Here is a 22,736-nt window from a genome sequence, read left to right on the forward strand (position 1 = left end):
GCTAAGGCTGGAGTAGCCACCATTTTGCATGTCTAGTGTGTTCCTCCCTCCATTGCTAATAGAGACGATTCCAGTTCTTTTCTGGCATCAGTACGGCTTGTAAGTACATTCGAGGAATAACATATCGACAGTAATGTCTAAAAAGGGCTTTGCTTTACAGTAATTATTTGTGGTTTGGTTGTATCTACGATGTCAAGTCTCAGTGTAGCGCTGCATAGGAAGTCGCAGCCCTCAGTGCACCCGGGTTGTGCCTGTCAGCAGCTAAGTTTGCTAGCATGGTTAGCATGCTTCATAGCTATGGCCATTCTAGCTACCTGCTGAGCTAGGTATGTGCAGTTAAGTAGTGTGCTTTGCGATTGCCCTCTAATTCATTATCGTTATGACAACGTCTAAAGCCTATGTTATTGGTAATGTCTTAAAAAATCAGCACGTATAGTTGACACTCGTCTTTAAATGTATTCTAACAGAGAAACTAACGAATTGTCAGGTAGCTAGCTAACGCTACAGAGGATTCGCTAGCTTGATAATCCAAATGCTTCAAGAAGGCCTAAACTGCATCATGCCCTGACCAATCGGTTATCTTAGTCAATTGTTATGGCTTTTGGTTTAATTTGAACATTTTTGTAAAACACTGGTGATATAGACCTTACTTCAAAGAGAGCGTGTCATCCAAGGTGAAGGTGCTGCTGATTGTGGTGTCAACCTAACATCTTGCCCTTTCAAGTTCTCAGTTTAAACAGGGGTTAGCTCGTTGTTAGCTACTGTTTGATAGGTGTGATTTGCCTCGCCTTACTAACTGTAAGCATATGGCGTTTTAGTCAGTGCTGGGTACTGACATGGCACGTTTCTTACATTAGACAAATTGTACATGTTTCACTAAGTCAGCGCTGGCTTTGGATATCCAGGAAGCTATCGATAGCTTGCTTAATGTTGACGTGGACTCGTCTTTTTCTTAAGTTTCGTGAGATGCTTTTTTGGTGTTGACAACGTTTTAATTAAATGGTTGACACTGGGATGCGCTATTTATTTTACCAATATACATTCGTCATCTAGGTGCCACTTGTTGCATAGAACAGGTAAACGTTAAGGAAGTCAGCTGTAAGTAGGAAGTGAGCTAATGAGCGTGACGTGCAGACTCTGCAAATCTTGGCCTAACTCATATTTCCAAGGGTTTGGGTAGTCCTTGGTGCAGGTTAATTTTCTTGTGCCATGTCTAGTTTCAGATTGGTGGTATTAGAGGACTTGGCAACAATCTTTATGCAATAAATCTGACAAATTGCCTCCACCAAGTTATTTGCTCTACTTCATTTGTCTCGAAGAAAATGAATCCGCCCACTTTAATGCCAAGTTGTTGTTCTCACTTATAGCTGAGATCTAGTCGATATACATTAGAGGTGCGTCCAGGTAAACATTTGCTGCAGTCAGATCATACTCCAAAGGAAGTGGGCTTATAAAATGGAAGATGGTGTGGAAACAGTTGTAATCTAACTATTTCTATTAGTTAGATAGAACTGTTTTTATACAGTTAAGTACAATTAATTGCATTCAGATGATTATGTAATAATTAGGACCAGACTGGATGAAGCAAACTTTCAGGTCTGACTTCTAAATTGATTGTTTTTTTATTTTTTGGTGCAGACACAAAAACTGCTCTAGACTAAAGAAGTGTGCAAACTGTGAACTTTTGCAGTGCTGTCACGGTGTTTTGCACCAACCACATTGAAAACCTGTATTGACTTACAAATTTGCATGTTTATGCACATTAGTGAACCACATTGTATATGTACTGTGTTTGTTTAGGCTTGTTCCCAATATATACCCCCTTGGCCGTCATCTTTGCTTTACCCCACCGGTTTGCATTCAGCCTGGTGGGGTAGGGTGTACTTTTGTGTTAGGGAGATAAAGAGGTCCTACCCCTTTGATCGGGGCATGAGTTCCATTTTGAATGCTGCAAGATCACGACTCCTAAATCCCTAAAAGAAAATAGACACCCGATAGTGCACCAACTTGGAAAATGGAGGAGTAAGGCCAAGTAGAGGAATTGAGATTGAGCACTACTCAGATTGCAGCTATATTCAGCCCTTACCAGCATGTCAATTTGATCGTACTTGCAGCATTATCTGCATTGCACTGTTTGTGTGTTATCTGTTCAATGAGTAGGAGGTAACTTCAGTTAACTCCTATTAAGTATATGTGGAAAACAGTTGTCTGCCATCTTAAAGTATCCACAAGTACCTGTGGACAAATTTACCTTTGGAAGTATTGATATTTCCATGATGGGAAGGGATATCTATGATGTAACATAATCAAACGTTGGCCTCCATGTGCTGAATAATTAATTATTATAACATCATGCATAAACCTTGCCAGCTGCCATTTAAAACCATTTGACCATCGGTTCTGCTGCCAGTGATAAGGTGATTCAAGCTGCTTTTCCACTGGACACGAAACCCATGAACACACACTAACATCTGACTTTCATCTTCAGAGGGAAAGGCTACAATCAGGATTCATTCTGTGGTCAAACGATTCTGTTGTTGTCGTTGGTCTTTTACGATTCCAGCATTGGCAGAAGTGGAAACACGACACCAGCGCTGAAATCATTTTGACTAAGTGTGTGCTCTGTTTGCAAATGAAAGAGTGAGCACTAAAAAAAAACATTATTTTCTGTCATTCTTGGAAGTTCTGAAACCGACCGAAGAGCAAACTCACAGATGTTCAGTGATAAGACTGATCTGTTTTACCTGTCCAGTCAGTTGGTGACGACTCACTCTCTGTGCCTCTGTCATACTTAGCAAAACGTGTGTTGCACCTCAACCTTTAGGAACTCACTGCTGCTGTTTAATCTTCAACATCAGGTAATGACGAGTCAAGTATCGCCAGCTTGGCAGAGCTGATCACAAAGCAACCTGCCTTTTAAAGCACTTTACTTATGTCTGGCAGTATAGACAAAATGGACATGTGTAGCGAGGCAAAATGTTTTATACCATATTAATGGGAAAACTCTTGTCCAAAAAAGGCTATACTAAGAGATTTAACTATGTGTTGATGGACATCTCAGTCATAGACTCTTCACTGCATTTAATAATCTGATCCAAAATCATTTAAATTGAACTTGATCCTCTATTACTTTGGTATGATGTATACATTGACTGGTTCATGTGGTAAATTTGTTTGCCTGTTACCTGTTGCTTGTTGTAAGGCTCTGAAAGCTTGTCTAAACTGGCTCTCCAAACTCAGAAGAGGAAGCAGTTTTTCTAAACGTGAACACAAACATAAACAGGTGTATGCAAAATGGTCCTTTATGGGGACGTTGGTTTGGGAGTGCATGAGATAGATTTTGTGTGCACAGCTTTGCCTTCCACTCTTATATGTTGTCACCATATGACCCATAATGGTGTCGTTATGTGGAAAATTACTCTGAGATCCTATAAATTGTTTCGTCATTGTAAGGTGTGCCAATGAGCTCAGCTCTTTAATTTTGCCTGTAGTTTTTATTCAATCTTTGTTTTGGTGCAAGATGTGAATACTTTCGCCAGAAACCCCCAGGCGGACTGAGCTGTTTTATCTGACACAGTCTCTTTGGGATAGTTTGACTGTGGTCACCACCTTAATCTATTACAAGGGCAGATGTTATATTTCAGTTAGTTTCAAGGCAGAAAAGGGGCAACAAAGGTGAAGAAACTATCAAATTAGCTCACGTCACCCCACCCTCATGTTTTTTTTTTTCCTGGTCTTTAGTCATTGGAGGTCGATACACTTTTTATTTCCTTGGATGGCAGTAAAAGTAGCAACAGTGATTGATGATTAAAAATAAAAAAATCAGTTGGCTTTGATTGTTGCAGAATGTGCCTGTTTTACTGCTATATGAAGAACTGTAATGTAATCAGCTCCCTGCAGTGGCTGAGTTACCTTCTGTGTTGATTATAAGCACAGCAAGAGACATGGAACTATGATTTAAGGAGCTCAACACCAGGGTCCATTCAGCTGAAGTCATTTAAATGGTGTTTGGACAGACTGTAGATCTCTGGCTTTATTAAAGCGTGGACTTGCCTGACCACCCTCCACATTCCTCTTTGATCACAGTGAATTCCTTGAAGCTCCACAAGCCACCACCTTGTTCAACAAGGGATGTTTTTTTTCCCCCTCTCTCTCTATCTTTTTGTCTGGCCTCTAATTTCTCTCAGTAATATGGCACAATATCAATTAAGTTTGTTTGATCTAATCAGTGATGATGATAAATGTTTGGATCTTGTCCTCTTTGTTTGCATGTTTAAAAACTGTCAGCTCATCCTCTACATGCAGATGTGACTTTAGATTTGTGAGTCACCGGGAAACTGAGTTGCTTTTCTTCATTAGTCTGTCAAAGAGACAGAAAGTGTTACTGTGACGACTAGCAGAGCTGTGAATATTTGCTTACAGTGCGATCTTATTTGATTGAGTTTTTACCTGTTTGTGATTCAATGACGCATCTGGATTTCTTGTCATAATGACGGTAACAGCTGTAATGCATCATCTCACCTTTATTTGTTCATTTTACTTTTTCTTTTTTGAATGCAACCTTTTTAAATACAGACTGCAACAGTATCATATTCAATCCAATCTTAATGCCTTGCATCTTTAAATCACAATATGACTGCACATAGCAACTTATTTATTGCTTAAATATAAGACTCTGAAAAACACTCTGAATTTCCTCTTTAGGTCTTTCACAAATCAAACAACTGTCTTTTGAAATAAAAAAAAGCACCACCTTTACTGTACATGCTATATGGTACAAGTAATTTGCCTATAAAATCTACAAATGTCACATAATGGCTGATTGAACTGGCTTTTACTCATTGGATCTTTTACCAGGACTTTGATTTAGCCGTGGAGTGCAGGTAGAGCTGAGTCTATAGCGACAGCCTTAGACTCCAGACTGTTGAAGTGTGGGTTTTTGAAAGGTGCTAATCGATTTAGTCCCTTGTTTGGGAAAATGACATAAACCATGTGTCATCCATTACTTAATCACAACATACTTTTTTTTTAAAGGTCTCTCCTGTTTGTGATAGGAAAATGGATTTACTCAACAAGTAATTGCCATCATTTCAGCCGCTTAATTAATCTGTACTTTGATAAAAGCTTCTTTTAGAAGAGAGACAAAATGTACTTCTAAGTAAGGCACATAACTTAATAATGGGTACTTTAACATCACCTTTTAAAAGCAGGATAATTGGAAAATGTGATAAGTAAAACATCTGAGAAATTGAATGCCTGCAGCATTTAGATTTAAAAGTAATAATAACTTTGTGCCAAAATCGACAAGTTTGAAAACTTAAAAATGAGAATGTTGTATACTTTTGCTTAATTTTTGTCCGAATAAGTTTAGTCTTAAGTCTGCCCTGACGACATTGTTATCTTGTCTATTAATCAGCTGAAGCTGGTTTGCTGTCACTATACTTACAGTTGTCATGGTATTTTGTACCACGACGATCATAAAAACAATTTAAGTCGGGATATTGTTGCGTTCTTTTGTCGATAGTTGTGTCAAAATCCTTGAGTGATTTGCCACTATTTCCAAAGAGCCAGCGTCTTTACCTAATTTAATTTACCTCCGAAGGTTTTTCTCTCGTTGAAGGTTCACACAAAAACATAAACGAAAACTTTGTTTTTTTTTGTGTGTGTAAATGACAAACTTCATGACAAACAATGACACTGTAAAAAAATTATTCTCACAAATAGGCGGTCTCATGAATATTTAAACGTGTTCCTTGTGAGCTTTTAGAAGCATCTCTGCTATTCTTTTCTTCTTAATTACACGTTTACATGTCTTCAGAAAATTATTGGAAGCAATCAAGTTAATCCCTGTGTGTGTGTGTGTGTGTGTGTGTGTAAATGCATTTCTTGGTAGATGCAAAACCTGCGTATGCTGTCAGAGGATCAGCAAGTCAGCAGTTTATTTACTGAAGTGTGAAATATGCCATGTTTGAGCAGGGGAAGTTGAAGTATTCTTCCTTTGAAGAGTAGCTCTTCTTCTTTGCTGTGATCTGAACCTTTTGCCACGAGATGCCAACCTCCCCTTTTTTTTTTTTTTCCTCTCTGTCCCCATGTGTGTTTTCCAGAAAATGCCAGCTCCGATCAGACTGCGGGAGCTGATCCGGACCATCCGGACAGCACGGACCCAGGCAGAGGAGCGTGAGATGATCCAGAAAGAGTGTGCTGCTATCCGCTCGTCCTTTAGAGAGGAAGACAATACATACCGTTGCAGAAATGTGGCGAAGCTACTTTATATGCACATGTTGGGCTACCCTGCACACTTTGGGCAGGTATGATGTTGGCATGACTGGGAGGAAAAAAATTATTTTTACGTCTCTGGTGAATTCAAAACTGTGTTTTATGACAAAAATCCCTTGTTTTTCTAGCTGGAGTGTCTGAAGCTGATCGCTTCGCAGAAGTTCACTGACAAACGAATAGGTTATTTGGGAGCTATGCTGCTGTTGGACGAAAGACAGGATGTTCATCTACTAATGACAAATTGCATTAAGAAGTAAGTGCGGGTCAGACTAGGTTAATATATTAGAATATTCGGCTTTTAAAATATTGCATAGTGCTGGATGAGAAAGGGTTTGGTGACTCTGCTTTATTATAACCTTTTGTTCTCTTCTATAAAAGACTTTCTGCTCATTCCTCACCAAAGCCTTCCTCTTCATAATGCACTCTGTCCTCATGAGTCCGTCTGTGTTGTCATTTAGTTGTTCCTTGTTTGTATACTACTGTGTTACCATGGCTTATTTCACTCTTCTCCTCCACACCAGTGATTTGAATCACAGCACACAATATGTCCAGGGCCTGGCTCTGTGCACTTTAGGCTGCATGGGTTCCTCAGAAATGTGTCGTGACCTTGCAGGGGAGGTGGAGAAGCTGCTAAAAACATCCAACTCCTACTTAAGGAAAAAAGTAAGCTTCTCTGCTCTTATATTTAGGTAAATACTTGAAGTATCTTTTTTTTTTTTGACGTTTGGTTGACCAATGGGGCTGAAAATGTTGGCAGGTGTGCTGAATAGTCACCGATGAGTCAGAGGTGAGATGTGTTTAACGTTGGGCCAGGACTTATTTACATTTTCTGTCGACAGGCAGCGTTGTGTGCAGTTCATGTCATCAGGAAGGTCCCGGAACTCATGGAAATGTTCCTTCCAGCCACAAAAAACCTGCTGAGCGAGAAGAACCACGGTAAGTGGAAACGATTTGTCAGAATGCAGTTGCTGGCTTACGGCTTGTCCTACACAAATGCAGACTTCATCCTATTTCCTGCCACTCGTGATGGTGCTTTGTGAAGAACAGCTGGGCGGCTGATGTCCTTTTTATTGCATCCTTTGCAGAGAGAGTGGAATTAATGAGCCTGTCATTTACACGGGGGATTGTGTCCCCCCCCCCACATGTTGAGAATGTGACAAATCGAAGTTTTTGTTTTATTTATTTTCCTTCAAAAGTTTTAAGATGGGTCTGTTTACTATTTATAAATCATAATGTCTTCGTCTGCATTTCACAGCAGGCATAAACTGAACATGGTGGGACTGCAATTGGATTTAATCACCATGACACAAGACACAAATATTCCTCAAGTGATTTTGGGAATTGATTATGTGATCTTAGAAAGGCAAACGAAGGCAAATGAAACGTGCACCTTGAGCAGTCCTCTTTATCTACTCTAATGGATTTGTCGCTTCCGAACACTCAAGCTATTAATGTTTGATACTAACAAGTTCTCGCCCATTTTATTTTCAATACTATTGTGTGGCCTCTCTTCCACTGCTGTCCTTCAGATCAGAGCTTTCAACCTTTTAAGACTGAGATGAGGTCACAAGATGATTACTCTGTGTGATAATCTTTAGATCAGATTTTCTAGCTGTCGTTTCAAGGCTGCTGGGCTTTATCATCTGTATGCTAATGCCTTTTATCCATCTGACTGTTCAGCCAGGATATAGTCCCAAAAAGGCTGACAGCCCCTTGTTTTGGTAAATGTCCTTAAGTAGTATTTTAATGGCAGCCCGGCAGGTTTCTACCTCTTGTCTACCAGGGCTGTAAAGCACAGTTGCACTGTAAACAGGTTTCTAATGTGCAGAGGTCATTCTACTGTTGACCTCGCTAATGCAGAGAATACAGTGACTGGGCTGAGGGGAGTTTTTCTGACTCAGAAATCAGTTGTTGGTTTAGCATTTTCCCTTTTAGTGAAATTGATTTTTATGCATTTTTTTATTGCAATCAACAAAGTCACCTTTGGTTTATCCCTTTTTTAGAAATATTTTCTAATTTTATTTTGTCATCTTGTCTTTTGGTAAGTGAATTACAGTCAGCATTGGTGGGAATGAACTAAAAACAAGTGTATTAAAAGTGTTATCTACACGATTTTTTTTTTTTTAAAAGTCACAATTGTTGTCAGCACCTGTTTATATAGCTCTAGACAACCCTAATCCACTGGTGTAGATCAATAATCAACTATTACTTCCCTCGATCTTAAACGCACTACAGTTTTATGGCAGTACAAGTAACAACATTTTGCTGGACTACGTTGGTGTTAAGCTCTATAAACGCGTATATTGCTGACAAAGCGAAGCAGAGGGCAAAATATCACATATTCCTACAAAGTAAATGATCTTTCCTCTGACTGTTCCACCAGGTGTTCTTCATACGTCGGTTGTTCTCCTCACTGAGATGTGCGAAAGAAGTCCTGACATGCTGGCCCACTTCAGAAAGGTACTTAGGAGGAACTTAAAGCTACTACTTATTCATTTGTCTTAAGCTCATGCCACATTTCATTCTCCCTTTGGTTACACATTTTACGTTGTTATGACTAAGCTAGACGAAGATATTAAACTGTCTGAGGTTTCCTCTACATTCAGAATATGTCTTAGACTTTTCTCTCCTTCCGCTGTCTCCTCCCTCGTAGCTTAACTACTGCTGTACCTCTCCCTCTCTACGGTGTAACCGAACTATACCAGAAACACCACTTCTCATGCTCATGATCTGAACATTATTTTAAGCTCTCTGAAAGTGAATGATTTCCAATCTCCCCTCCCTAACATCTACTTCATATTTTTTCTGTCATTTGTCTTTGTTACAATTCCTGCATTGTGTTAGAATGAGAAGGTAAGAGTACATTCTGATCTCATAGCTGGTGCATGCTCTTAATAGTAATCACTCCTCACAGTCACCTCAGATGTTACTGGATTTGTGTTGAGTAATGTCATGTTGTGTTTTAATTTAGTTTTGATTTCTTTAACTTTGTTCAGTGGTCATTACTATGTCAGTGTTTTGAATATTCTCAGAGTTTTTGATCCATTTGTCAGACGCATTTCTCACTATTGTTTTGAATGTCATTATTTGCTAAATATGCAACTCATTTGATCACTTATCTATATAAAAGTAGTCCGGTGTGTCTTCACTTGACAGCCACAGGTGTCACTAGGAACGGATGCTTTTCACTGTATCTCTATCACTGTGAGACGGAAGCTTTTTTTTTTTTTTTATCTTGGGACTGTATAATCTTGGAGAAGTGGTTTTCAGTCTTGACTAAGATGTCATTAAGAACAAAGAGCTCAAATGTTTTTATTTATTTTAGACATTATTTTGTCCTTTCCCTAATACCCACTCCAGAAAAAGATTTAGGTGTCGTCTCCGTACATTCTTTTGAGTTTTTCTAAGTGGAATGCCTTCAGTCCTGTGTAACGGAAAGACTGAAGGCATGCTGCAAACAAAAGTAGAAAAATCAGGCTTTATTGCAACTCTAAACCTGTGATTTATACGGTGCAAGTTGTTGTTGGTGAAAAAGCGACTCGCTGTTACTCCATGAGTTGCAGAAAGGATATTCTGTATATTTTAATGTTTTAAATATTACTGAGATTACCCTGATGAATAACTCGTGCTCAATGTTTTTACGCAGTCAAAATTATCAAAATTATACCCTTTTCCCTCAATAATCGAGCAGTAGTCCGCTCTGTTGTTCCCCTCACGCAGAAGGTGAGTTTTCATGTTAACTGCGGCCTTTTTATGTTCTGTTGCCAGATCTGGTGACAGAAACAAGCAACCCAGTCTATGAAACAAGCCCAGAGTTGCTGATAATAAGCAGGCCTGGCAACTCTGGAGCATGGAGGAAAGTACTAATGAGTTAAAAGTCACCATGAAAACCCCAATAGGATGTAACAGTGCATTTGGGGTTTAAACATGTTTTCATAATGGCACATTAGCTTGATTTGGTTATTGTTCGGATTTCCTTAATCTTTTTTTTGTTTTTATTTTTTTGTCAGAATATTGCTTTGCATTTAAATATAGCCACTGCTCTGGGTCCAAAGGGTTTTAAATGATTTAGCATTCATCTAATTTAATGCTTCCCAAGATGTTTGAGTACTCGTTTAAGGCTACATTTGATAACCTGATAAACTGAGATTAGCTAAAGGAGAAAATTACTTATTGAGCTGAAATACCACATCTTAATATGATTGCATTTTTGTTTGCACTAACTCCTTTTATGCAGCTGTGTAAACGGCCACAAATAGATGTGACAGAGGTGCGGCAGCAGATTTTCTTTTCCACATAAATATTTTTGCACAATCACGGCTTTCAGTTTTGCAACCTCAGCAAACCGATTATTCAGGCACCTATGCGACATATCAGTAAATGAGAGAAGAAGAATCACAGCTGCACCTTTTCACTTCCCAAATAGCTCCCTCTCTGGACTAGAAACGATTAATTTAATGTCAATGAATATAATTGACGTCAACTGTTGATGAGGAATAAAGGATAGCTTTCAGTGTATCGTGACACTTCTTCTTTTGTCCTGTTCTTGGTCCTTTTTTCTTTTTGTTTTGTAGCTGGTTCCACAGTTGGTGAGAATCCTGAAGAATCTAATAATGTCGGGGTACTCTCCTGAGCACGATGTGTCGGGCATAAGCGATCCTTTCCTGCAGGTAAACCTCTTCTACAGACAGCACCTCCTTAACTGCATGTGCAGTTTTTTTTTTTTTTTTTACTCAATCCTTAGTTTGTACCCGCCTATGAACAACCATGATAAGAACTTGAGATGTGCCATGGCTTTTATTTTTAGGGCAAAATAAATTTGAAAAATCCAAGGAAAAGAAAGTATTTTAAGCTCTGCCAGGCTCCACAATATGCTGGTAGTATTTTTCAAACAACTGCAGCATGCAGCGGCACGGTATTATTTACTGGCTCTATGTTTTAATGTGTAAACTGACGGCACCGGGTTGTTTATGTTCCTCAGGTGCGGATATTGAGACTACTGCGAATTTTAGGCAAGAATGACGACGACTCCAGTGAAGCAATGAATGACATTCTTGCGCAGGTTGGAATAACAATTCTACATTGTTATGTTGATTTTTAAAATGTAATCGTTTAAGTATCACTGAATGAATGTGTGTAATCGCAGGTGGCAACAAACACGGAGACGAGTAAAAATGTAGGCAACGCAATCTTGTATGAGACTGTTCTGACTATAATGGACATCAAGTCTGAAAGTGGATTGAGGGTGAGTTGATTTGATTCAAGAACAACCTGATATCAATAATCTTTGCTGTTTTGACCTTGCTTAAATACCTGCCCCCCCCCCCACAGGTTTTGGCCATTAACATTCTAGGTCGCTTCCTTCTTAACAATGACAAAAATATAAGGTAATTCATTCACTTATCCCAATTGATCTTGTGAGCATAGTGTGATTTGAAATGTTATTAAGTCTTAATGGTGCTTCTTGATTAAACTCCCCATTCCAGATATGTGGCATTGACGTCTCTACTAAAGACGGTACAAACAGATCACAATGCAGTGCAGCGGCATCGGAGCACCATCGTGGATTGTTTAAAAGACCTCGACGTGTCCATCAAGAGGTTATTTACAGTGCTGTTGTTACTTTAAGGCTCTGTTTTCATTTGGCATTGTTATTTCTGATCTTTTTCGGTATTTCACTGCTGTTTAGACGTGCAATGGAGCTGAGCTTTGCCCTCGTGAATGGCAACAACATCAGGGGCATGATGAAAGAGCTGCTCTACTTCCTGGACTCCTGCGACCCAGAATTCAAAGCAGACTGCGCATCAGGAGTCTTTTTAGCTGCTGAGAAGTATGGCCACTCATCATTTGTTACAGTTGGCTACTATGAAGTACTTTAACGAGTCATTCTGTCTCATCCCATCATGGCAAGGCCATAGATGCTGTATGATGATAAAATGAGTGATCCATCGTCTGACAGACTGATGATACCATTTTTTTTTCTGACAGCAATTTTCTCCAGATTGTATACAGTTTAGGTAATTACATTTTATCATTTGAGTCCTTTGCTGGGACTGATCAGTGTTTTCTCTGTTTTGCAGATATGCCCCTTCGAAAAGATGGCACATAGACACCATTATGAGAGTACTGACAACAGTATGTATAACAACCCAAAGCCTTAGATGTCTTTGTTTTGGTTATTATAATACAAGCATTACCTTGAGTAACACGATCTAATAAGTCAAATGTGTAAACCAGCCTTTGCTAATGTCTAAGTAGATATTTGATGAACTTTTCTCATTGAAATCTCTGCTCATCCTTGCAGGCTGGAAGCTATGTGCGAGATGACTCCGTTCCTAATCTCATCCAGCTCATCACCAACAGTGTGGAGATGCATGCCTACACAGTACAGAGACTTTACAAAGCTCTGCTGGATGACATCTCACAGGTCAGAGTAGCTCTGGTTTTTATTAAGACTCAACATATCACTGTTTAATGCATGATTTTGTAACTGTAAGAGGGACTGAGTTGTATTTCTCTGTTCTGTAGCAACCGCTCGTGCAGGTAGCGTCATGGTGCATAGGAGAGTATGGGGACCTGCTAGTGTCAGGGCAGTGTGAGGAGGAGGAGCCTATCCAGGTATATTTAGAGGAATCCCTGCCAAGCATCACTCGCACTCACAAACGCATACGCACTGAGGATCACACTAACTCACCAGATATTGAGCTCGTCTTTTCTTCCTTCTGAATTAAGGTGACTGAAGATGAAGTTTTGGATGTGTTGGAAGGCCTGCTGGTGTCGAATCTGTCCACACCAGTGACCCGAGGTTATTCCCTCACCGCCATCATGAAGCTGTCTACTCGCTTCACCAGCGTAAAGTTAGTGATGACCTTTAACACTCTTCCCACCGTGCTATGACCTTCAGACTGTTTTACTTCACATTTCAGGAAGTGTAATTTTAAAATGATAATTATAGGATTATAGTCACCATTACAGTCAGAACATTTTTTATGATTGTTATACTTATAAAGTCAATATTTCCTTTGTAATAAAGACTTTATAACAACCTGGGATATCAATACTTTTTCTCATAGAAACATGACGGCAGGGGAACAGGTCAGAACGGTATCAGGGGATTAAAAAGTCTTAAAACATCTAAAATCCAATCATTTGAATTTAAGGCCTTAAAATGTCTAAAATTATCTTAAAATTTCTTAAAATGTCTAACATCGACTTTGAAAGGTCTTAAAAACGTATTGACATTACTTTTATTTAAAACAAATGCATAAACTTCAGTCTTGCTTTTAATTATTTAGATTTTTGAGGACACTATAACATAACAACAAAACGGAACAATTTATCGAGCACTAGTTAGTGTGTTGTGTTGGCGTACGACATCTTTTTTCTGTTATTGCTCCGTTGCAGTGTTTTGATGAAGCGTGGTGCACATGTGTTCACACACAGGCAGGTGTCTCTCATCTGTGTGCGCTATTACCGACACACGTAAACTCAGATCTGACCACACATATTCTCTGTCATAGCGATAACCTGCTGTTGCATATAAGCGACATCCCGTTAACGGTGTGTTTTCCTCTGGATTCCGCTCAAGAAAGGAGAGCAGTCTAACGTTACATGCACACGCTTGAAATTGATGAGAAACCCTAACATGATGATGTTAGCACACGATGTAAAATCATGTTACTGTGCACCACGTCACCTAATGTTGCTGTAATTACTGTATTTTCATGTCTCCATTGATGTGGCCCTTCACAATCCACTTCTTCTTCATTACTTTGTTTACATACAAGTGTTACAGTTACAAAAATGGGGGGGGGGGCATCCTCTCCAAAGTTAACAGAACAAATATTAGTTCACAATAGAAAGGCTTCTGGTGTTTTTAGTTAGGGTCGGCTTTTTGTATTTCAATATGAAGAAAGAGCTGTAAAAAAAGGATTTAGTTTCTGTGTTACTTATGAATTAAATGACTTTGCAACAAATCCAGAATATAAGGAGAGCACAACAATGGTGTGAATATGTCCTATTAGCGGTGCAAAGAAACTCGTCCTGCTTTCAGAGATGCTCACGTAGTTTTTCAGCTTTGCGCCTAAACTGCTTCACGATGAACACAAACTCATTGCAGCGACTTGTTTGCCTAATTTGGGTTTGGCAGACGCTATGAAAAAGTTTCTGCAGATTCTCTGCTAAATGGGATTTTCTAAAGAGGAGTGATCGGGTTTGATGTGAGTTTGAAGCAAATGCTTGTGAAGTCTGTTTGTTTGCAATAATTTCAGAAATGAGGGATACATTTAGCGTTTTACTCTGTCTGATAATGTTGACCCAGAGAAGGAAGCTTACAAATATACTTTCAAAATACTAGGTAGGTCAAGTCATGGTATGTAATGGTTTTTGAAAGGCAGCGTTTTCTGAGCAAATATTTGTCGACGCGCTAGAGGTCATAATCTATAACAAGTGTTGCCTTTTGTTAAACTCAGTCGTTTTTCACTTTGTTTTCAGCCGAATCAAGAAGGTAGTTTCGATATATGGCAGCAGCATCGACGTGGAACTTCAGCAGAGGGCTGTGGAGTACAATGCGCTTTTCAAGAAATACGACCATATGAGGTGAGACCACAAAGTCGCACACTGTACTCGTTTGTGTGGTATTTTAAAAACAGGTTTTGCTCATTTTTCTTGTGTTCTTGCTTTGTTGCTTGACCTCAGGCCAGCTCTCCTTGAGCGAATGCCCATTATGGAGAAAACGGCCACTAATGGCCCCACAGAAATTGTACAGACAAACGGGGAGACGGAATCCTCTGTTGTGGAACCAAAACATCCTCCACTCGTCACCCAACCAACCAACCAGGTGAGGCCAGCTTTATTAACTATATTAGAAAAGAATATAATTAAACGTGTGAACTGAATACTTTGCACCATAAGACGTAACCGTTCAGTTGTTTTAAACAGTTTAGATTCAGTAGAGAGTTTGGCTGTGGTTTTTGATTATGTAGTCTTGATGCTCCTTGATATTGTAAATGGAGGTTTATAATGCATGTATTTACCATGTTGTCCTTGCACCCCAGGCTAATGATTTGTTAGACTTACTGGGTGGTAATGATGTGCCGGTAATCCAGACAACTATTCCCACTAAGCCCGCCTCTGCTGGAGGAGAACTACTTGATCTGCTGGGTGACCTCTCACTAAGTGGTAGGGGTGCTCTTTTTAAAGCCATGTGTTTTGTTGTTGTCGTTTTGTTTTGTTTTTTCAAAGAAAAACAAAGACTCAGTAAAAACTGTTGTGAACCACTGGTGTGAATGAGACACCAATTCTGTGTCCGTTCCCATTTACTGCTGGTTTTGGCATTTAAGGATAAAAAGAGTGTGTTTCAGAAGTTGAACTGGTCCCAGTATTGGCAGTGGTTGATAGCATTTTCTAAAGAATACTGCTTTATGTTAGCAAAGCCTCAGTTTAAGGGACACGATTAGGTTTCTGTTTCTGAAAGAAACACATGAGGAAAACATAAATTTCCATATGATTACTGTTGTCTACCTCCTCTTAAACAACGGTGTTGTTTTCCCCTCCCAGGGGGTCCAGCTCCTGCTCCCGCTCCCTCAGTACCCACCTCCCAACCCTCTTTCCTCTTGGACGGCCTCTCCACACAACCTCTGTTTAATGACATTGCAGCTGCAGGTAAGAGTCTGTTTCACCACCAAATATATAATGATTTCTAAAGAAATGAAGCACTTGGTTGTGTTTTCCTTCCTTGTATTACCATGACCCATTCTGTTAAATGTTAAGAATCACCTGTGTGCCCCCCTCCCTTTGCATAGGTATTCCTCCCATGACGGCATACAACAAAAATGGCCTGAAAATAGAATTTACATTTGAGAGAGCGAACCCCAACCCAAACGTCGCGGTCATCACCATCCATGCATCGAACTCAACAGAGGCAGACATGACAGACTTTGTTTTTCAGGCTGCAGTACCAAAGGTAAGCAGGCAGCAGCTGACGCCGTTCAGTGAAATGCACTCGCATCTCTACAGCAACGGCTCACAACACAAGTATTCCCAAGCCTACATTTTAAAAGCTTGAAAGCCTTTTGTGTTGATTGGAATCAGTGATTAACGAAGTAGCAACGCTTGCATTCTAACTACAGAGATTTAACAAAGTTCTGTTCTACTTTGTTTGAGGAATTGATCTTTGATCATAATTAATTTTCTTAATCTTGTACAGAGAATGCAGAATGTGCTGTATTTCATCAAGTAAATACCCCCATTGGTTGCTTTCCTTGGCTAAAGAAGATGAAATTATTTACTGATAAGGGAGATTTTAGAACTAATAGGCTGTTTTACTGGAAGATGCCGTTTTCAACAGTCAGCTGTCTCACTACTCTAAAAGAATGGTAAGATTTTCTTACCAAGTAGATAAAAAAATACATAAAGTCACAAAACATTTTCTTAGAAAGTAGCTGTGAAGTATCCCTAAAGTTTCAACAAGCCGGTATCAGCCTCCAGCATTCACAGGGTAGCCTCAACATAAGGCCAGTGGGGGTGTTCTGACTCTATTGTTTTCAAATTGGAACGATGAGCCCTGTGTTGATCTGGCTGACAGCAATGGCATTCTTTCAGTGCATCATTAAACTCAGTCTATGCAACTGTTGCATCATTCTGAAAAGAACAAATGAGGAATTTGAACTGTATACCTATCAGTTGTGGTTAAATCATTTCAAACTTTAATTTCAAACTGCTGAAATGTCCTAACATTTCCATCTAACAGTGTCCTCTGTCCGTTTGTTAGACATTCCAGCTGCAGCTCCTCTCCCCGAGCAGCAACGTTGTCCCAGCACTCAACCAGGGAACTGTCACGCAGGTCATCAGAGTCCTCAATCCACAGAAAGTGAGTTTGTGATGCAATAATCATATCTGATGACTTTCACTATCCTCTCAAAGCAGCCTTGACACACATTTAAGACCTTTGTGATGTGATTTCTAAGAATTTCCTGTTTTATAAACAATCATGCTCGCAAATTTCAGCAACAACTACGAATGAGGATCAAGCTGACGTACACCCACAAAGGCTCTGCTGTGCAAGACCTGTCTGAGGTTAATAACTTCCCCCCACAGTCGTGGCAGTGATGATCTGCTCCTGTTGCTCTTAAAAGCCCCCACCGAGGGAACTATGAAAACCTTTTTTTTTTCCTTTCACCTCCCACCTTTCTTCCAACGGGTCCCCATGTGATGTCACTGCAGACCGCTGCCCTCGACTTGGATGGGAAGCAGCAGAGCATCGAACACAGGAGAGAAATACAGATGTTTCCAACACCCTATCGACATTGCAAGAATAATTGGGAAAAACATATCAATCAACAAACTTTCTCTTTTCTTTCTTAATTGGTTTCCATAATCTCTTTACTTTGTAAGACGTACTATTCTTCACACACACACACACACACACACACACACACACTCACACACGCGCACGCGCCCTCGGCCCAGCACCATTTACCACACAGAAGCACACATGCACAGCATCCACGGTGGCACACTTTACCTCTCGAGTCGCTGTAGGGAAAAGGCGTTGCCCACCACGAGCACCGCAGTAACCTTGGTTTTGTGTTCAAATGCAGTTGAGGCACTTTGCTCCCTTGATATTTATGATTGGCTTTGCATTCACATTTTGTACATGAACCATCAGGCCTGCAGCAGGAAAGGTCATTTGTACTGCACCTGCAAACTTCTCTGCAACCTCCTTTTTTTTTTTTCTTCCCACCCTCCTCATCAAGAGTGATATAACTTCTCAGAGTTGTATTCGTTTTGAATTACATTAATTTGCTTAAAGCATGTTTGAGCATCACTGGGGTCACAGTCGCACCTGCTCTTGAGCTCAAAGGGGATTCTCTGGTTCCGCCGGTAGGCCTCTTTATCCTGTGTTTCCATAGGAAGTCGTCTACATTTGTTTTGTCACAGCGATGAGACCGTAGATGGATCCGAGATGCCCTCTCTGAAACATCTCCGGCTAATTTCGAGGAATAAGCTCAGATTTGAACACGTCGATAATTTCACCTGTAAGAAAGCAACGGCTTGTTAGATCTGTGTAATAAGTTCAACCGTTAGCTTGTTCATTCGTTAGGATGGATGTGATCCAGCTACGAAACTTATCTGAAAACAAGTTGATTGCAGTTGTTCGATATCTGCATTTTTACCTTTTCCTGCGTTCGTGTCATCGGTCTAGTTTGCAATTTTACATTTCAGATTTGTTTAACCTGATTGAACTTTGTCACCATGCACATACATGTAATTTAAGATTGTTATGAATGTAGTTACATGCACTGAATGCTACCCCCCCCCCCCCCCCCCCTTATTCCTTCTTTTCATGTCTTCTTTGATGGGGACGTTCATCTTATCGGCACTATTTTTGTGAAAGTATGTTTTATTTCTGCAGTAATTTGACTATCTGCCTGATATCAAAGTGATGTGCCTTTCTGCCTTAGCTAGATAGAAGCCCCTGAACTGTTGAGTACTGTATGAGCTTTGTTTGCAAGTCTGCTTGTGTGATGATGATGAAGATGATGATGATGAAAGTGTTTTCAGTCTGATGGAAAGGGTCCTGGTGGATTTGAATTGGTATGTCGCATCATTTAATTTTCCCTTCTATATGCGTTAATCTCCCACCAACACAGGCCCATGTGTGGATGTCCACAGCAATGTCTTTTTTTTGTCTTCGATTTGGCAAAAAATGTGATTTACAGGTACATGATTCTATCTATTTGCAGTTTGGCAAATTTACCAGAAAAAAAGAAAAAAAAATACAGGTTGGATGATATAACAAATCCTGAAAACAAAGCAAGGTTTTAAGATAACGGCAGCTATTAGATGTAAACTCTCATAAGCTGGCAACAAGGTTTCAAGCATTTTTTTTTTTCCCTTAATTCTAAATGTTGTTGAATAACTGAATAACAGAATACACCCCCCCCCCCCCCTCCCCTCCCCTCCCAAAGTCCATCCATCAACAGACATTGAATTGTTTCTCTGGATCACTTGAAGAGGTACTGGAACAGATTGCTCTGTGGTGACGGTCTGATGTTTGAACTCAGTCTCTTCATTGACGTCTTCTCCAAATCAGAATTGTGACCTTGCTGTCGGGGACGGGAACCCTCAGAAATACCTCACGATGTTCTTTTGTTCTGTTTAACGTTTAGCGACGGTGGATTGACGGCTTTGTTTAGTTGTGGATTGCAATCAAGGGGAGCATCTGCATGAGAGAAACTAACAGTAGTTTGTGCATCTCATCACTTAACCTTATGCAGCCTCGCCATGCTGTGTCGAGATCCTCAGATGCCGAGTCAGACTGTATTGTTCTTTTTTTTTTTTTTCACTATGCTTCACTATCTTCTAACTTCTGTGACCAAATCAGAGAGACTATTAGCTTTGGAAATATTTTTGAGCTATGATATGTGTATATGGAGAAAAATGATTTCAGTTGAACTTTTTTTTTCTGTTGTTGACAAATATGCTATATTGGCTTTTTTTCTGTACATATGGAGGGCTTTTACAATTTTGTCTCTTGTACTATCTTTCATCCTTTTTTTAGATACCATTTTTCTAAAAAAAAAAAAATTCCAATTATTCACGATGTATATTGTCTAAATAGATTTAGTCGGCATCAGTCGGATACAACTCCCCTGTATCATCAGTCATCCATTGTAAAAGATATATGATCTGCTGCCTGTACATTGTATATAGTTGTAAAACAAACGCTGATCAGATTAAATAAAACCCACATAAGATTAGCTAGAAGGTATAATGGTGTGCATATATGTACAAAAAGAATCTTAAAAGGATGCAACCGAGCTGCGTTTTAGTTCCTGTTTTTGTCACACTTTCTGATTGATTGCGTCATCTTTACTTTCACAGAGTGGGTCAGTTGACGACGAGGCGGGGGGGGGGTCCTTTGGATGTTTAAATGAGGTCGCATCTGTCTTAACAGACGTTTGAATGATACACTGTACTACTGAGGGGCGTGAGCACAGTGCTGCAGGGGTGCTTCATTTGCTTCCTCACCCCACAGACGCCTCGTGTCACCCATCCATGGCCTCTCGAAGAGGTGCCGCCATGCACTTCTCCCATCTGGCCTTACGTGCACTCTTGACATTCTCCTCAACCTGCAAATTGTTCTGTGGAGTGAAGCCCTTTCGGTTTTGGTGTGTTCGCTCTCTTGGTTGCCTGGGGACTTGTTTTGTCCGCCACGTAGCATCTTCCAAGCAAGCAAAGACACTACGTGTGCCACGCTAGGAGGTGTTTAACCTCATCCTGTTCCCCCATCAAAGCCAGTAGGTTTAAATAGTTTTTTTTCTTTTCTTTTCTTTTTGTCTTGTCTCCGGGAAATGGAAAAAAGTAGGAATTTTTGTGTGCGTATGTGTGTGTGATTTAAAGCGATTTAAAATGTTTGTCCCTGAGTCTGAACAACACACTGCATTCTTTTGGCTTCCTTTCTTTTATTTGGTAACTTGCCACTTGTGTTATTTGTATCTGCATGGCACGACTTCCATTTATAATTTGCAATGATCCAGAATAAAAGAAGCTGATTTAAAACTTTATGTTGAACTCGAGCGACCACTCACTATTTGAAATGCGTATGTAAATCATGACAGGATATGGTGGGGTAAGACAACACTTCACTTTCTTTTTAGGGCCTTTTTCTTTTTTCTTTTTTTTAAAACGTTTTACTTACTCCGCCTCCCCCATAAGAGATGTGGGGAAAAGGAGTGTGCTACAAGCTGACGATCACAAGGGGGAGCTGTGCAGAATGGAAGGTTGATGGGATGAGAAAGGAAGTTTCATAAACCTGTTCCTGAATGTTTTTGTGTGGTTTGTATTGTATTATTCAACCTGTATGTACCCTCGTTAATCAAATCGGATCATCTCTTTCAGTGATGCTGTTTAAAAAATGTACAAATGGAAGTGAGCCCAATGTGAGTGCTTTGGGCGCTTTAACCTGGAAGGAAGGAGATCAGGTGTGTGTGTGTGTGTGTGTGTGTGCGTCGGAGAGAAGTTGACTCTCTCCGTAGGACTTCTCTCGTTTTTTTTCTTTTCTTTTTTTTAATGCTGCAGTGTGAACTTTCAGCTTCTGATCTGCATGTGAAAAACAGTGTAAATAATGTCATTTCTACTCTTGACTTTTTTTCTTTTGTCAAATTCAGATATTAAAATCAGTCTCACCCCCCCCTCCCCACCTCATGGATCAGCACTAACATCTATGATAAGTTTCTCAGAAAGTCTTCACAGCGCTGTTAATGTATTTTTTTATTTTATTTAATTTTATTTTATTTTAAGAGGGCAATGAAAGCGCACATGTCATTTGAATTACTTGGATGTTTGATTTTTTTTTTTTAGTTTTTTGTCTTTTGTTGTGTGAAGGGCTTGGAAGAACGTGTGAAATAACCACCATGTTCACTTTCCCTGTTCAATCAATAATAATAATAATAAGAAAAAAAAGCATAAAAATGACCACAAAAAAAGAAACACTGCATCCACTGTATTTTGAAAACATAATCTGTAACAACCCCCCCCCCCCACCACCACCATCCCTCCAACACCAACTGTGACTGAAAACAAAATGGTTTCTGATTATTTTTGGGGGGGGAGGAGGGTGGAAGGCATGAGGTTCACTTTTTCCCAGCCAGCTTCGACACGTTCAACGGTTTCCTAGTTCCATGGCTTCAAGGAGAGTGTGAATGTCCGACGTGAAATGATTAAAGATGAGCAGTTGTAAACGACTAAAATGGGATATTTTCAATTTATGCTGTGTATTCTTGTCTTTGGGTTGGAGAAAATGATCAAGCGAATAAAAAGTAAATGAAAAATTATGTTGAACCGTGGACGTTTGTTCTCTGGGTCCGGGGTGTGTTGTGTGTCTGCATGCTGGGCTTATGGTGGCTTCACTTTGGGGGGGAAGAAGGAAAAGGTTTAGCTTTTAGAGATCTTTGCTTCACACCATGGTGGGTATTGCATGTTTCTACATGAGCCATTGCTGTAAAAAGCTTCAGTACCTGGTGTTTGATTTGCTAGAAATGCCAATTTTTCCAATTCATGAAGAGTTAGATTATTATAGTAAATTCAGTCTACTGTGGTGCAATGTTTACAGATAGTTCAAACTAAGTCCAGGTACAATAATATTGGGGGGGGGGGGGGGGACAAAAATGTAGATGGAATTTATTCCATCTAAGGGAATAAATCCGAGAATGAAGGGCCAAAAGCTGTTTATATCAGTCTCTTATCTTCTCAACAACCGTGCTGGTGGGGGCCTTGGAATCAAACCACAGGAAGCGAGGGGCCCCTTTAAAAGCTGAGATTTGAGATATAGGCAAAACAAGCCTTGTTTTTTTTTCTTACAAGGCAGTTTTACATTTACAAAAAGCTTCAAAAGTAAATTTGGTAAGAATTCCGATTGGCTGATTATTCCACATTATGCGTGTAAGTTACCATAC

At 39.8% G+C, this 22,736-nt stretch overlaps 1 protein-coding gene across 1 annotated transcript; it reads left to right on the forward strand.

Annotated features, from left to right (window-relative positions):
• The first annotated feature begins 5 nt into the window (after positions 1 to 5).
• Positions 6 to 22,115, forward strand: ap1g1 (adaptor related protein complex 1 subunit gamma 1). Its single transcript, XM_072380554.1, has 23 exons — positions 6 to 99; positions 6,105 to 6,308; positions 6,405 to 6,529; positions 6,798 to 6,939; positions 7,116 to 7,212; positions 8,660 to 8,736; positions 10,851 to 10,946; positions 11,258 to 11,338; positions 11,423 to 11,521; positions 11,608 to 11,663; positions 11,763 to 11,876; positions 11,966 to 12,106; positions 12,357 to 12,411; positions 12,581 to 12,703; positions 12,805 to 12,894; positions 13,009 to 13,133; positions 14,770 to 14,874; positions 14,974 to 15,115; positions 15,333 to 15,456; positions 15,835 to 15,939; positions 16,080 to 16,240; positions 17,048 to 17,146; positions 17,284 to 22,115. The coding sequence occupies exons 2-23, from the start codon at positions 6,108 to 6,110 to the stop codon at positions 17,383 to 17,385; spliced, it is 2,460 nt and encodes an 819-aa protein (XP_072236655.1). The 5' UTR covers positions 6 to 99; positions 6,105 to 6,107; the 3' UTR covers positions 17,386 to 22,115.
• Positions 22,116 to 22,736: the final 621 nt, after the last annotated feature.

This window comes from Leuresthes tenuis, unplaced genomic scaffold (genome assembly GCF_036924035.1).
Source record: "Leuresthes tenuis unplaced genomic scaffold, fLeuTen1.0.hap1 SCAF_2, whole genome shotgun sequence".
Classification (NCBI taxonomy): domain Eukaryota; kingdom Metazoa; phylum Chordata; class Actinopteri; order Atheriniformes; family Atherinopsidae; genus Leuresthes; species Leuresthes tenuis.

Coding starts and splice junctions, on each gene's coding strand:
- ap1g1 (XM_072380554.1), top strand. CDS start 6,108: ATGCCAGCTCCGATCAGACTGCGGGAGCTGATCCGGACCATCCGGACA. Junction 14,875..14,973: donor AAGAAATACGACCATATGAG/GTGAGACCACAA, acceptor GCTTGACCTCAG/GCCAGCTCTCCTTGAGCGAA. Junction 16,241..17,047: donor TTCAGGCTGCAGTACCAAAG/GTAAGCAGGCAG, acceptor TCCGTTTGTTAG/ACATTCCAGCTGCAGCTCCT.